This window comes from Hoplias malabaricus, chromosome 6 (assembly GCF_029633855.1).
Source record: "Hoplias malabaricus isolate fHopMal1 chromosome 6, fHopMal1.hap1, whole genome shotgun sequence".
Classification (NCBI taxonomy): domain Eukaryota; kingdom Metazoa; phylum Chordata; class Actinopteri; order Characiformes; family Erythrinidae; genus Hoplias; species Hoplias malabaricus.
In genome coordinates, this window is record NC_089805.1 from 49,817,766 (window position 1) to 49,833,634 (window position 15,869).

Below are 15,869 nucleotides of genomic sequence, written 5' to 3' on the forward strand. Positions count from 1 at the left end.
CTTCAGACTCCTGCGTGACAGTGTTATTCTTTCCAACGTGTAAATAATCCTCTTCACATTCGTGTACTCAGCCAGTTCAGCTGGAAGCTTTGCAGCAAGTTCAGGGACTGTGATGCTTGGCTCACATCTCACTATGAGTTTTGGGTTTGTTCCCCATTAACAGTGTAATCTCCAAAGATCAGGGCGTCTGCTGTAGGTTTGTTAGGGTGTTGTGATCGGCTGACACTTCTGCCACTTTCTGTGCTGTGTTCACTGCGTTTGTGATTCTCACGAAGGCCATGAAGTGATTCAAATCTGTTTTTCAGCTGAAGTGAGTAAGACTGATATTCTGGTCTGGTTCTGGGCTGTGCTCTCTCAGCAGCAGTGTTAAGTTTAGCAGCTGAATTTCCTGGACCAGCTGTGGTACCAGGAGTAGAAGACAAGACTACAGAGCTATACAAAGCATGGTGCTTGGGTCTAACTTCAATCTGCATCCATTGCCCGTCTCTAGCTGTACTCTGAAAAGAGGCTGGGGCATTCTTTAATCCAAAAGCCATAATTTTATACTGTAAAACATCATCCGGAGTAACAAACACAGAAAGCTGAGATGCATGAGGAGTGAGAGGAACTTGCCAATAACCTTTAAGAAGGTTTAGTTTTGTTACAAATTGCACTGAACCTACATTATCAACACAATCATCAATTTGTGGAAGTGGAAATGAATCTGAAACAGTAACATTTAATTTCCTAAAATCAGTATAAAATCTAAATGTACCATCTGGCTTCGGCACTAAAATACAGGGTGAACTCCAAGCACTTAAACTCGGGACCGCAAAACAGTTTTTCAATAAATACTCCGTCTCCTCCTGCATTATAGCACATTTCAACTAATTAACACGATATACATTTTGTGTGATTGGAGGATGGTTATTCACATCTATATTATGCTGCAGCACAGTGGTTTGTGTCGGAATATCAGAGAATAGAGCCACATGATCACGAATCAGTTGAACAATATCCTGTTGGGCTTCACTAGACAAATGCTTTAAATACTCTTCCAAATTTGCCACAATTTCTGAGTTGTGTAGTCAAAGACACGCCGAAGGAGGATTTCATCAGTTTCAGTACTATAGGCAGTAGGGGTTAAAAATGCAACAGGGGACATAGCAATACATTTGTTCTCTTCCCGAGGGATGTAAAGTTTCAGCATGTTAACATGACAAAAACGGAATTCACGTCTTCGTTCTGGTGTGTGTACATTATCTGTCTCACTCAATTTTTTTATTTATTTCATAAGTACCCATAAACTTACCTTGTAGTGCAGAACCTGGAACCATTTTTCATTTTTTTGTAGAGAGCAATAATGTGTTCTTAGCCATGGAACAAGCTTGATGCAAGCATTCTCAAATATCACTAACATAATCTAGCATGTTTTTAGGACATGCCTGGTCTGACTGATCAGTGAGAAATTGCCACATAACAGATGCACAAAAACAAGGTCAGAAGGACTAAAACCTAAAGACTCCCAAACACTTTCTCGCACTGCAAAAAGCAACCATGGAATGCCCTCATCCCAATCACAACCTGATTCCAGACAATATTTTCCGAGCACTGGTTTCAAAGTTTGATGGAAAAACTCCCTGGGACTCTGGATGTTAAGCAGCTGATACTTTATGTTTAATAGACAACCGTTCCCAAACTTGACAAAATACATGTGACATAAAATTAGAACCTTGATCTGTTAATAAAGTTTGGTAAACCAAAAGTAGAGCAAAACCTTACTAAAGCTTTGATGACACCCTTTGAATGTAATGAGCACAACGGAAAAGCTTACGGATAATGCATAGCAGTGCACATCAACGTCAATAAATACTGATTTCCAGATTTTGTTTTAGGAAGTGACACTAAACAATCTAAAATTATATGCTGAAATGGTTCACTTATTACAGATATTGGATGAAGTGGAGCAGGTGGAATACACTGGTTAGGCTTTGCCACCAGTTGACAGATATGGCAGGAACAGCAAAATGTATTTATTTTGAGTGTTCACCATCCCAACACTCAACTAATACTTTCATGCACACACACACTTTTACATTCATTGAGACAGAGTGGCAAACATTGTTTATTTTAAACATAGACATTCCAGGATACTCTGGCTCAGGATTAAGTTAGTTGCACAGTAGGTGTCACTGGTGAGAACGATTCAATGAGGCTTTGGGTAATGAACCTGTTGACCTTGGGCTGGAAAGACCCGTTGGTTCATGAATCTTCATTATGCTATCACTACTGGGAGGGGACACACGGCAGAGTGCTGTGGGTAAGTTCATCTCTCATAAGAAAATACTTTTATAAGTAAGTAAATCTACTCAGTTCTATCAAACCTCACTTGTACACAAAGATAAATGCATGTAGTTGAACGTATGTGTCTGGGCTTTGGGAATATGAGCTTTACACTCTTTTAATCAAAGCTAATTAAAGCAGGTGTGTGGATACTGAATTGAGCTTGTGCACAGTTAATTGAACTTTGTGTGGGTGGGGTCTGTAGGTCAGAGCCTGGTGAGGTGTGATTGGCTTGGTCATGCTCTGTCACCATGGTGATATTTTTATCACTTAATTTTCTTTAATATTAAAAATATAAATGGATGATGTGGCAGTAGAGTTCATATAAACTATGTATTTCTTACTCATTATTGTTACAGTGGAGATCGATGAGGAAATGTAGTTACACAGTGATTACTGGCTCTACTGTGTTGTATTTGCTATGGAAACTGTAATGTGCACAGAGACACAGCAGAGGGAGATATACTGGCTGTGAGCTGGGGATCTGACCATTTCTCACACAAGGATTTTAACTACAGCACGATTTAAAAACAAAAACACCACTGAGATGACTCTCAAATGATTAAAAAGGTGATGTAGAAAAAAGTGGTCAGAAGTTCACTTCTCCTGAGAAACCTGGATCACTGACCTCTGGCCTAGATTTTTATTTCTGAATTTTAGGTTTGATTTTATGGCTCTGATATTATAAGTCAGAATTTTAAAATCAGATTTTTTACATGATATATTTACAAATGTGTATATTTCACCACCTCACAATCAATTGCCATGAAAATATAATTAAAAACAAAATACTCAGATAAATATAACTCAGATCTAAATTTTTCAGATGGAGTCACTTATGTCAGTGATGTAGCTCCAGACCCAAAGTCCTACAGAGAGGTTAAAGAACAGCTGAAGAACACAGTGGTGAACACCACCCTGATTCAGAACAGAAAACTTTTTTCAGAAAACGTCTTTCTGCTGAGATCTGCTGGAGGTTGATGGAGGAACTGGAGGCAGGTTGAATTCTGGGAGTTTATTGTTGGGGCTCAGATCAGAATCAACAACATCAGAGTAAACACAAAGATAAAGATCAGAAAGAAACAGATCAGGAAACTAAACTAAAAGAAGAGCTATAAAACACAAGGAAAGCCATGAAAACCCACTCAGAGCCTCCCCCCACCCTCTGGATTAAAGGAGCCCCCAGTAAAGACCTGCAGGTCACGCTCTGTGTGTGTGGACCCCCCTCTGGTCAAATGCTGGTGCTGATTTATTGAGCGACAGTGAGAGAGAGCTCCTCATCAGAGAACACACTCCTACACGGTTTAATACACACTCTCTGTAGAGTTCACTATCTCTACAACATCAAATCAACCTTCATCTGATCAGGGGCTCACACACAGAAGGTTAACTTCAGAAGTTTGCATTGGGCAATGGAACCACTTTAACATACGTCAGAGAGTAGACCTGCTTAAGATTCTTATACACCTGCATGATGACAAGCTGATTCACTCCTGCATACACCTGAGAGAGAGAGAGAGAGAGAGAGAGAGAGAGAGAGAGAGAGATGAGGATTGTAACTGTAGTTGATAACAGTGAAGTTCAGTTCCCAGCTCAGGCAGGATCACCACTGTTCACAACAAGAGTCCCTAGAGAAATGTTTTACTCTGTATCTGTCTACTGTGGAGGAAAAAATATTACTATAAATTAATGGGTTGAAGGAGGTTATATTGAAAAAGATAGAAGCCTATTCACTGAGAGAAAAATAAAAAAATAAACATAAGCATGTGAAATAGTTTATTTTTGGAGCTGTGAAGTTAGTTAAATTTAGTTAGGTTAATTTAAGTTATTTAGATGAGATATTTATCATCAGTTGTAGCATAATCATTTGTATAACCGTTTGTACTATAACCTGATCATCTTTTACATTTGAAGTTCTGTAGTTAATGAATCTGCATGAATAAGCATTTTACAGTTTTTCATTAAATATTTTTAAAGAAAATATATTGAAGAGAACAGAACATATACATAATCTCTATCTGGGTTGCAGCATAACGTACAACTTCCACAAGGGGGCGTTCGTACATGTTCAATATGGGTTTGAGTCTCTTATAAATAATGTATTTACTATTCCTCTAAAACAGCACAGTCTTAGCCAGAACCTTTATCTAGAACCTCCTTTCAGCTTCTTAATGTTTTTTCATGAGATTACACACTTATTACCAACAGACAAACCATAATCACGTATAAATATAGCATATACCTTGATTTTGTAGTTAAGTCCTGCAACAACTTGGGTTTGGTACGTCAGAGCCTCGAAACGAGAGAAATTCTCTCCAAGCTTCTTTTGGACTTCAGGCTGTAGCTGAAAAAAAAAAAATAAGGAAAAATATAACACAAACAACAGTAAATCCGAATAATATCTCTTTATACACAGATTTGAGTTTAAAAATATCCACAGTCCTTCTCCACTTTTAATAATAATAATAACAATAATACACAGACGTTCTTCACTGTTGTTTCAATGAAGTTTGTACTGTTTTTATTTAAACACATTAAATCTTTACCTCCTATGTAACGCCCCTATCCCTTTAAATTTATTATTTAAAGTTATTGCAAATAATGTGGTTTGGGCCCTGGGTTCTACAAATATATTCTGCCGTCACTAGGATGTACCTGGTGGCGGGGTTCAAGGGTTTTGCCCTATAATCAGTATGGTGTCTCCAACACAACAAGTCAATATCAACAATAACACTTTTAAATTATCAAACTTAAAAGTACTTCTATTTAATAAAACAAATATTTATTGATGTAATAATTTTGAGGTTTACTTGAAAACTCCACTATTCAATTTTCTAAAAGGGTTAATTTCAAGTTATCTGTATACCTCCAAGAAGTTTTCAATACACCAAGTTTCATGTGATCACCAGCTAATGATACAGCCGAAACCTACCCTCATACATTAAAGTAACTCTAGGTACCTCCTGAACATGCCCGACAAATACACTTGAAGCAAGCAGAGATATTATCATCAAACAACTTTCTCTCTCAAAACAAAAAAGTCAATCTGGTTTGGGGAATTACAGATGCGAATTAAGCATCATTAACGCAATCAATGATAATAAAAGAACCCAATCTATGCCGACAATAAACCCAATATTCTTAATCTTTACCCTCGTTGCAGGTCTGTTTCAATGCTTGAGAACGGTGTGGCCAGAAAACAACAACAACACAGACCGCCTCACTCCGTAGAGCAGGGGCGTCAAACCAGATCCACGGAGGGCCGTGTGGGTGCAGGTGTTCTTTCCAACCACGCAGAAGCCCCACACTACTGAAAGTCAAGATCTACTGATTAGATCCAATGATTAAAAACAGGTGGAATGAGGTGTGGCTTCTGCGTGGTTGGAAAGAAAACCTGCACCCGCACGGCCCTCCGTGGATCTGGTTTGACACCCCTGCTGTAGAGCAAAAGAAAAGAAACAAAAAGAGTAGCGCTACGGTCCCCCAAATCCACAGGGGATCTAGTTCGATTTTTGGTCCTTCTTGCCCTCAAGCTCGCTCTCCGACACTCAGTGGAACACGCACGGATGGCGTTGCGTTCTCTTTCGCCAAACAGTCAAACTCTCAGGTACAGTCACGCCGACTAAACCAGTCCGCTTTCGGCACGGTAGTAGTCTCTGTCGTTAGCAAACGTTCTCCGTCGCCACGCAGCGGTCTCTCTAAATATAAAAGTGCTTTAACTCGTCTGACTTCTACAGCCAAACAGTCTCTCAGGCGACAAACTCAGTTCACCATTCACTCCGAACTCACTAACTCTCGAACTGAAAGCTAGGGTATTTACTCAAAAGTACACTGCAATGCTGTTACTACGAGACCTACAAGTTGTTCAACAGACACTTTCTGCAAATATTAAGACCAATAACCTTGAAATAAAACCACTGAACTCCACCCGTGCTTCTGTCGTCTGTCCTTTCCTCGCGTCTCCCGCGTTATTTCTCTTAGATTGCACCAAGCATATGTTGGTTCTGTACATCCCAAACAAACTTCAGACTCATTTTTTTCAGAACTATATATTCATTTCAATTAACCCTTTGTTTGCTTCCTTTCTGAAAACTACGACGGAGTTTTAGGGCCACAACGATAAAAAAAAAAAAAAAAAAAAAAAAATCCGAGATTAAAGTCAGAATTCCGAGAAAAAAACTCGGAATAATTCTGAGAAAAAAAGTCGGAATAATTCTGAGAAAAAATCTCGGAATAACTCTGAGAAAAAAAGTCAGAATAATTCGCTGCGTGTAATGGAGCAGACACAGTGTAACTGTGGAACGCAATGTGTTGCTTAAGTCATGCTATGGTATAGATTTCAGGAATAAACACTCTTCTCTTTCACATCAGGGCCACAGTGTGATTAGTGTTTAAACCCTGAATTGGTGCACGAACCCAGGGCATGTAGTTTCACGATACAATTAATGATCACGAAAATGATGGAAAAACTAAAGCCTTATGCATGAATTATTTATTAAACGCATTCACACGACATGACGCAGCCCCTGACTGAGAAAAGCATAAAGGCTTTAGTTTTTTGTACGAGTCCGAGTCGTAACACGATGGAGCCTCGTGGGCGCCGGAGTTCTACTCTGTTACACTGTGTCTGCTCCATTACACACAGCGAATTATTCTGAGTTAATTTAACTTATTCTTCTATTTTCTCAGAATTATACTGACTTTTTTTCTCAGAATTATTCCGAGATTTTTTCTCCGAATTATTCCGAATTTTCTTCTCAGAATTATTCCGACTTTTTTCTCAGAATTATTCCGACTTTTTTTCTCAGAATTCTGACTTTAATCTCAGAATCTTGTTTTTTTTTTTTTTGTTTTTTTTTACCGCTGTGGCTCTAAAACTCCGTCGTAGAAAACACCTATGTTACTTTATATTTACATTTACAACTAAAGACTTAAACTGTAAAACATAACCTTTCTCTTTTATTTCTCCCAAGGGCTACACCTACTATGTGTCTAAAGTATCGAGATGCACCCTTTACTCTGAGAGAGTTCAGTCTAAGTTGCACCCGGCCTGGACCCAGTGAATGAACTCTGTATTAAACATGAACCGGGGCACTCTGGAACTTAATGCCAAGTGTGGGCTGGAAGGGTCTAAAGCCCCCCAGGATTGAGCAAGGGTTCAGTGTACAGAGCAGTGTACAGAGATACTGCGCGATCCGGAGCTGGTCACTGGAACATTAACCAGAGTGTGGCCTGGGGACAGGATAAAGTCTGGGGAATGTCTGGGACAATGTTACAAATGTTTCAGTTCACACACCCAGCTCGTCTCTTTAAAGTCTGGAACTGTTCTATAGTTATATACTATATAGATCTTTATATAGTTATATACACTGTTTTAATAAACCGATTTGTATACAATTATAACAATTTATAAACAGAAGAGTTTATAAAGTGTGGTATACTGTGTTTATAAACTCTCATGACTTTTAGACGACGTGGTACCTTTAGATTCAAATCGGACACAAGGCACTAAGTGTTTTCAGTCAGTGAAATCTATAATACACTATGACACAGCAATGGGTTTAATTCCTGCTAGAATCAACACTGAGCAGGATGGAGCACTTATAGAAGACAGTTCAATAAATAAAAGAAAGTAAATATATTCACCTTCTTGCAGATTGCATTCACATTTATGTCAGCGTTCTTCCACTCTGACCATCCTCCAAGTTTTGGAATTTTTGGAGCAGACTCTGCAACCGCGAACAAGACAACAACGAGCAGGAGACAGAAGCGAGACGCCATGGTGCTGAGGAGAGTCTTTCAGGAGAAGTGACACCTCTGAGTGAGTGGAGTGGAGTTCTGAGAGTGAGTTCAAACTGCTGTAAAGCGGCTGTATTTCTACCTGCATCTTCATCACTATCACCCTCATCTCTCAGCACAGGAACCAATCAGAAATTAAACCACTCCCTGAGGCAATAATAAGAGCCTTGCCTCATTTTCCTGTGAAACCTGTTCCTCCAGATGTTTGGAAAAAATCTGTCTTTTTCTTATTAAAATATTTCTCTCCAGAGAATGTTTCTTTAAGATTTACTGAGTAAAAACATCTCTGAAATCCTTGTCGTGTGACTGTATGTTGTCTCAGAGGCTCTGTGTGTGGTGTGTGTAGTGTCTCCTTTTGTGGTGTGTGTAATGTCTCTGTGTGTGTAGTGTCTCTGAGGCTCTGTGTGTAGTGTCTCTGTGTGTGGTGTGTGTAGTGTCTCTGTGTGTGATGTGTGTAGTGTCTCCTTGTGTGGTGTTTGTAGTGTCTCTGTGTGTGATGTGTGTAGTGTCTCTGTGTGTGGTGTGTGTAGCGTCTCTGAGGCTCTGTGTATGGTATGTGTAGTGTCTCCGTGTGTGGTGTGTGTAGAGGCTCTGTGTGTGGTGTGTGTAGTGTCTCAGAGGCTCTGTGTGTGGTGTGTGTAGTGTCTCTGTGTGTGGTGTGTGTCGTGTCTCTGAGGCTCTGTGTGTGGTGTGTGTAATGTCTCTGTGTGTGGTGTGTGTAGCGTATCTGAGGCTCTTTGTGTGGTATGTGTAGTGTCTCTGTGTGTGGTGTGTGTAGTGTCTCTGTGTGTGGTGTGTGTAATGTCTCTGTGTGTGGTGTGTGTAGTGTCTCAGAGGCTCTTTGTGTGGTGTGTATAGTGTCTCTGTGTGTGGTGTGTGTCGTGTATCTGAGGCTCTGTGTGTGGTGTGTATAATGTCTCTGTGTGTGGTGTGTGTAGTGTCTCTGAGGCTCTGTGTGTAGTGTCTCTGAGGCTCTGTGTGTAGAGGCTCTGTGTATGGTGTGTGTAGTGTCTCTGTGTATGGTGTGTGTAGTGTCTCTGTGTGGTGTGTGTACTGTCTCTGAGGCTCTGAGTGTGGTGTGTGTAGTGTCTCTGTGTATTGTGTGTGTAGTGTCTCTGTGTGTGGTGTGTGTAGTGTCTCTGAGGCTCTGAGTGTGGTGTGTGTAGTTTCTCTGTGTGTAGTGTCTCTGAGGCTCTGAGTGTGGTATGTGTAATGTCTCTGTGTGTGGTGTGTGTAGTGTCTCTGAGGCTCTGAGTGTGGTGTGTGTAGTGTCTCTGTGTGTGGTGTGTGTAGTGTCTCTGTGTGTGGTGTTTGTAGTGTCTCTGTGTGTGGTGTGTGTAGTGCCTCTGAGGCTCTGTGTGTGTAGTTTCTCTGAGGCTCTAAGTGTGGTGTGTGTAGTGTCTCTAAGGCTCTGTGTGTGGTGTGTGTAGTGCCTCTGAGGCTCTGTGTGTGGTGTGTGTAGTGTCTCTGAGGCTCTGAGTGTGGTGTGTGCAGTGTCTCTGAGGCTCTGTGTGTGGTGTGTGTAATGTCTGTGTGTGGTGTGTGTAGTGTCTCTAAGGCTCTGTGTGTGGTGTGTGTAGTGCCTCTGAGGCTCTGTGTGTGGTGTGTGTAATGTCTGTGTGTGGTGTGTGTAGTGTCTCTGTGTGTGGTTTGTGTAGTGTCTCTAAGGCTCTGTGTGTGGTGTGTGTAGTGCCTCTGTGTGTGGTGTGTGTAATGTCTGTGTGTGGTGTGTGTAGTGTCTCTGTGTGTGGTGTGTGTAATGTCTGTGTGTGGTGTTTGACAGACTGACCAAGGAGTGTGGCTTTAGAGCAAACAGGCAAAACTCAAAGTCGATGTTTATGAAAAAAAACAAAAAATGCCATCTGGAGGTTTTTACACAACGGAGAGACTCCAAACGCTGAAAAGTACCAACCGAGATGAGGATGTTGCTCTATTCCTGCTCCATAGGGGGGTAACACTGACTTATTTTTGCTGTAGATGGAATTGATTCTAAATTTCCTGCTAATTGCATGAAAGTATGAGGGAAAATGCTGGGAAAAAAACACAAAATCTCCCAGTCCTAACATTATGAGAAAACATGCAAATCCCACAACATCATGAAAAACAAAATGCAGAATTCAGTAGTGCAGTTATTTTCATTTTTATTGAACAGTTAATATTCACAATATGCTTCTTCTTTTCTCTCCAGCCTGACACACACAAAGCTGGTTATTCAGAGTGCAGTCTTGTCACTCATCACACATTCAGTCTAGTTGTGCAACATATTTAATGTTTATACTAATCACAAATTTGACAGTTTCTTCGTTATAGCCATTTTTTAAATACTTTCAAGTTCACCATTTAAAAAAACGCTTCCTGCTCTACCCATGACTGTGTGCAGTACGCTTTCTGCTGTTGTTCAAGGGCTGATTTTGTCATTGTAGTCCCAGCTCATGTCTTTAAGAGTCTAAGATTTAAATAAGATCAGAGCCCAGTGGGAGGATGAATGAGCTGCTGAGAGAAATAAGACGTTCTGAAACCTTTCACTGATGTTGAGACCAGTGATAACACTCTGTAGTGAGTTCTGTGCTAAATGTAAATAAATAGATTCAGAGAATCCAGATACATCTCTTTATGAAAGAGACAAGACCCAAAACCAGTGTTTGGCTGGGGTCTTCTAGCCCTCAGACCGCACTGAATTAAACACAGACAGGTTTCTGTAGGAAATCACTGCATGGGTCAGAAACATTCCCCAAACCCACTGTCTGTGAACACAGTCCATCACCACCTCCACAAACACAAGCTAAACCTCACAGACGCAGAGAAGAACCCAGAAATAAACAGCATCCAGAAACGCCACCACCTTCTCTCATAGATTAAAGAAACAGTCAAAGATAAATCACTCTCCGACTCCTTAGTGAAAGCATGTTCTCAAAGTTAGAGTCAGTAAAGACAGAGAGTGAGGGACATGTTTGGAAAGGTTTACTGCAGTCCGTATCTCACCGTGATCTGCTGCTCTTTAGGAAGTTTAACCCAGACTCGTCCTGTTACTAAAGCATCTGAAATGAAGCAGCTGATTGACTGGGTTTGGGTCCAGATCTGAGGGAAAGACAGAGAGGAAGAACTGAGTGCTGCTCTTTTATTAACATCACTAGTGGAGTGTGAATCAGACAGAAATGAAACAGCAAAGAGGTCATTCAGCCGTTCAGAGGCTTTTCATCATTGTTCCAGACCACGTTCCACCCCTCCCCCTGAACTCTACACCTTCTGTACAGTGAAGTACCTCCCACCTCTGATCACAGAGCGCTGTGTTTCACTGAATGCTGCTGATGATGTGGTTAGAGACGGGAAGCTCCCTGTGAAACTGTCAAAGTGCTGCAGCTCTTCCCTCTGCGCTTGTGAAGTGCACACATACAACTAAATGGATCATCTTATTGATCAATGAGCCACAAAATCAATATTACAGTTATCTAACCATTAATCATTAAAAACACATGTCTGCTTTAACTCTTGCCTAAGATCTTCACTGACGTCCTTTAGAAGCTCAGAAAGACCAGTGTGTTTTAGTGTAATCAACATACAGCAACCAGCCACTTAATTAAATACACCTTCCCTGTGTCTACACTCACTGTGTATTTCATCAGCTCCACTTTCCCCATAGGAGCACTTTGTAGTTCTACACTGTAGTTCATCTGTTTCTCTGCATACTTTACCTTCTTAAACACTGATGTGGTGGTGGATCATTCTCAGCGCTGCAGTGACACTGACGTGGTGGTGGTGTGTTCTGGTGTAGAGTGGATCACACACAGCCAGTGGCGGATGCTGGTCTTTCAAGGAGGGGAAGCTCAGTTTCGGCCTACATCATAAAATGTGTCAGTTTATTTATACGTAAATTCTCCCCTTCGTTCCTTTTTAAGAAAATGATCTGTACCCTGTCGTACCAACAAGGCGTCTTCTCCAGGGACTTGACTAGTGTCCTCTCAATGGCCAGCAGAGCTAGGCTTAAACGGCCTTGGCCCATGTGAAGTGTGTCCGCCTGTGCTCCCACGGATCTTTACACCAAAGGATCGCTGATTCGCTCACTTCGCTGTCAATCAAAAAGCGATTCAGCCTCAGACAGATCATCCAATCATCATGCAGAAGCTGACCGTCCGGGCCAGCCGAGGCCAGTTCGTCACTGTTTAAATCACTGTGAAGCTGCGGGAATGATTGAGAGGAAAGTCGTGTCTTTACCAGTGATAAGAAGCTGATTCTGAACAAAAGTTGAGCGCGTTGTAGTGCATATTTATTCAATGACATTTACACACAACAGAATATATTTGATCACTTATATTTTGACATTTTAAGGGAAGCTGAGCTTCCCTTGCAGTCTTAGAGCAATCGTCACTGGACACAGCAGTGCTGCTGGAGTTTTTAAACCCCTCAGTGTCTGGAATGAGAACAGTCCACCAACCAAAAACATCCAGCCGACAGCGTCCTGTGTCACTGATGAAGGACTAGAGGACGAGCGACACACGCTGTGCAGCGACAGATGAGCTACCCCTGCTGAAAAAAAAAAAAAAAAAATCACAGATCAGCATGATGCTGGACTTGGTTGTGACCTGCGTTTGTTGTGTTTTGAACATGTTTTTGTTGGAAATGCTGGTGACCAGCACATGCTGACCTTTGCTGGTGATACTAGTGATGAGCAAATCAGAACAAAAATCTACTTGTAGTTTTATGCCATTTGAAACTGTTAGCTGACCCATGGAAATGGCCAAGATTATAAAACAACTGACTACAATAAAACATTTTTTACATTAATCAATTTGCATTTTTTCTATTATTTTACTATTTTTAGACATGTGATTGTCTTCTGACAATGAAAGCACAGAATGTGAGTAAATAAATGCATTTTATTTTAATCGAAATAGTTACAGATTAAAAATGAAAAACTGGTATAAACCTACCAAATGTCATCATTGCTTTACACACACACACACACACACACACACACACAAACACCAATGTTCAGTATTACTATTTTCTGATTTCCATTAACTGGTGTAACTGAGCAATGCTACACCTAGATTTAATGGTACAAATTTGACTCAGTAACCTTATTCTGAGTAACATAACTCAGCTTAACATTAGCCTTGCTCTGGGCAGCCAAACACTAACCCAATACTTTAACCTCAATAACAAAATTTATCCTTAACAGAAGTAACCAAAACCAAACAATTTTTTAAATAGTATGTTCTCTGCAGGAAAACACACACACACCATGTTTTGTTGATGTCCATAATTTTTTCAGTTATATAGCTTCCTGATTTTGCCATTCTCATGTCCAGATCCCACTTCGCTGTGTTTTTTTAATAAGCCAATTCTGGAAGCATCCTTCAAGAAAAAAACAGAAAATAGAAAGTAAGGTTTAGTGGAATAAATTCTTGCTGTAATGGGTTTAACTTATATAAATCCATCTGTGCAAACACCAAAAACAAAATAAGCAGGGTGCTTTAAAATTTTGCAGAGCAAATTATTTGAAACAAAATACCCTTCAGTGCTGCCAACTTCACAGGAGTCAATAGCTGTCTAGTAGTTTTTGTGCTGGGGCACATGTTTCCTGTCAGGCTTCTATCTTTCAGGGTATCTGTACTCCATATTGCCACTGCCAACTCTTTCTCAAACAGAGAATCCTTGGAGGCTCTCTCAATTTTGTCCCAGGCCTCTCTCCTCACCCAGACATCGTGACCTATATTGATCTGAAGACAAAGTGAAAAAATCTAATCATATTTTTGTTGTCTAGTGCCGTTTTATGTTCACCATATCAGCATTCTAAGGGATACATTTATGATAAAATGTGAATACTCTTTATGCAAAACTGACGCACCTCACATTAAATTATAAGTTTTCAGCACATTATAAAGTGATTACATCATTTTACATATTATTTCAAGTTTGGTAGAAATTTTTATTTGAAAACATAACTGTAAATAATAATGTACTGTAATTATAAAAGCATGTTTGTTTATTTTGTGTAAGTAATGTTTTTTGGTTATGCTTGTCAAAACCTTTATCATGTCATAGCACCACCCACCACCTTTGCTCTTACTTTTGTTTGTGCTTGTCTAGGTCTCGCTGTAGATCCTGCTTTTTTCTTTTTAGTTGGTGGTAGATTGTCCTTAGTTCACTGTGAATCTTTTCTGGAACAACTCTCATATTATTATCATCATCACTCTCCGAAAAGCGGTCTGTTAGTGTTGCCTACCTCTTCCTCTTTTTTTCAAAGGTGCAGAGTGGGGACAGGGATTTTGTTGCCTTTTTTTCTGCCAAGATTTTCATGAGCCTTTTTCTTTTCTCCTTATCCACTGTTGTTTTCTGGGCTTTCTATAACGTATAAGCCAAAAATATAGAAAAATGTAGTATTGCAGTATTCCACTTTTAGCAATTTGTCACTGATAAGTAACTAAAGATATAAAGAAGTAGTAGTAATAATAATAATAATAACAATAATACCAACAGTAACAATACTACTACTATACACATACACAAAGGCAATTCAATTAACATTTTTATATTATGTTTCTACATTTATTTCTGGACATTTAAAAGGAATAGTTTGTGCTGATGTGGTAATTTGGTACTGTACTTTGTAAAGTATAACAAAAATACATTACTAAACTAAGCATGTGTTTAAGTTCACTGCAACATAAAGCACGTAACACTGTTCACTCATGTATCCAGTCTGATAACAACCTACTGCCTTCTTTTTTGAAGCATCCTTTTCTTTAGCAGACTGCTCCTCGTTTGTTTTGGTATCAACCTCCATACGAACTTTTGGTATTCTGACCCTTCTGAACGGGTTATCGACTGCCTTTTCAATCTCTTCACGGATTTCTAAAAGGTACAGAAGGCGAGTTAACTTATTTATCACTAACGTGTTAGCAGATTTAGCTACATGGAACCTACACAACTTAGCTAGCAATAGCTATAGCTTTACTGAAAAAATGGCTTAACCAAACTGAATTGTTAAGCTACTTATTATTAATTAATGTGACTGTGATTTACACGTAAGGGGGGGGGGGTGTTTGGTCGAAAATCATTAAATAACAAGATAACAATTATTTAATGTTATATTTATTTGGGACTAATTAAGTTTAAGTTTTAATGGTTTTGTCGTGATGTAAATTCCTATAGTGAAAAATTTACTGAGGTAACTTAGCTAGCACTATCTAAGTTAGGAAACTTTTCACATAAAGGTTACAACTTACCTTTCAATATTAACACTTGACCTTTAAAATAAGTTCCTTCCCCAAGAATGGAATACAGAGGGTTTGTCTTGAATGTTTCTGGTTCGAAACCTTTAATATCAGATACTGAAACAATACACTTATAGCCGTCGGTGTACTTGACATAAGCCAACATCCTGAGTGGAAAAAGTCTGTCAGACCGATGAAAGGCCGGTTTGGTTTCAACGGTCCGCAGAACCCCTCTAGCCAATCATGGAGCGTCTCTCGCGACATTCTGCTCTGAACATTGAGGGGAAAACAGTCAAGGACAGTAGACATTGAGTATTGACGCTTAACATAAACAAATATTTAACGCAATATTTTAGTAAAATGTTCTACTCTACACATTAAAGCTTCCTCTGTCCTGCACATTTGTTGGGATTGAGATGAAGCTAAAGGCCTGTTTCAAATGGAAAAAAAAAAGGGCACAATTGGATATGAAAATGAAAAAGTATATAAAAAATGTAATAATAAGGTATTTTTTCTTTTGGTAGAATTCAA

General features: G+C 39.7%; 1 protein-coding gene and 1 long non-coding RNA gene across 2 annotated transcripts; both read right to left on the minus strand.

Annotated features, from left to right (window-relative positions):
- Positions 1-3,502: 3,502 nt before the first annotated feature.
- On the minus strand, positions 3,503-8,171 carry LOC136699079 (cystatin-A-like). Its single transcript, XM_066673520.1, has 3 exons — positions 7,969-8,171; positions 4,565-4,666; positions 3,503-3,825 (listed from the first exon to the last, which is right to left on the minus strand). Exons 1-3 carry the CDS (start codon positions 8,101-8,103, stop codon positions 3,715-3,717), a joined length of 348 nt encoding a protein of 115 aa, XP_066529617.1. The 5' UTR covers positions 8,104-8,171; the 3' UTR covers positions 3,503-3,714.
- Positions 8,172-10,281: 2,110 nt separating this feature from the next.
- On the minus strand, positions 10,282-15,488 carry LOC136700454 (uncharacterized). Its single transcript, XR_010803752.1, has 8 exons — positions 15,351-15,488; positions 14,840-14,976; positions 14,348-14,466; positions 13,634-13,841; positions 13,363-13,476; positions 12,042-12,645; positions 11,814-11,956; positions 10,282-11,199 (listed from the first exon to the last, which is right to left on the minus strand). It is a non-coding gene; the product is annotated as an uncharacterized lncRNA (long non-coding RNA).
- Positions 15,489-15,869: the final 381 nt, after the last annotated feature.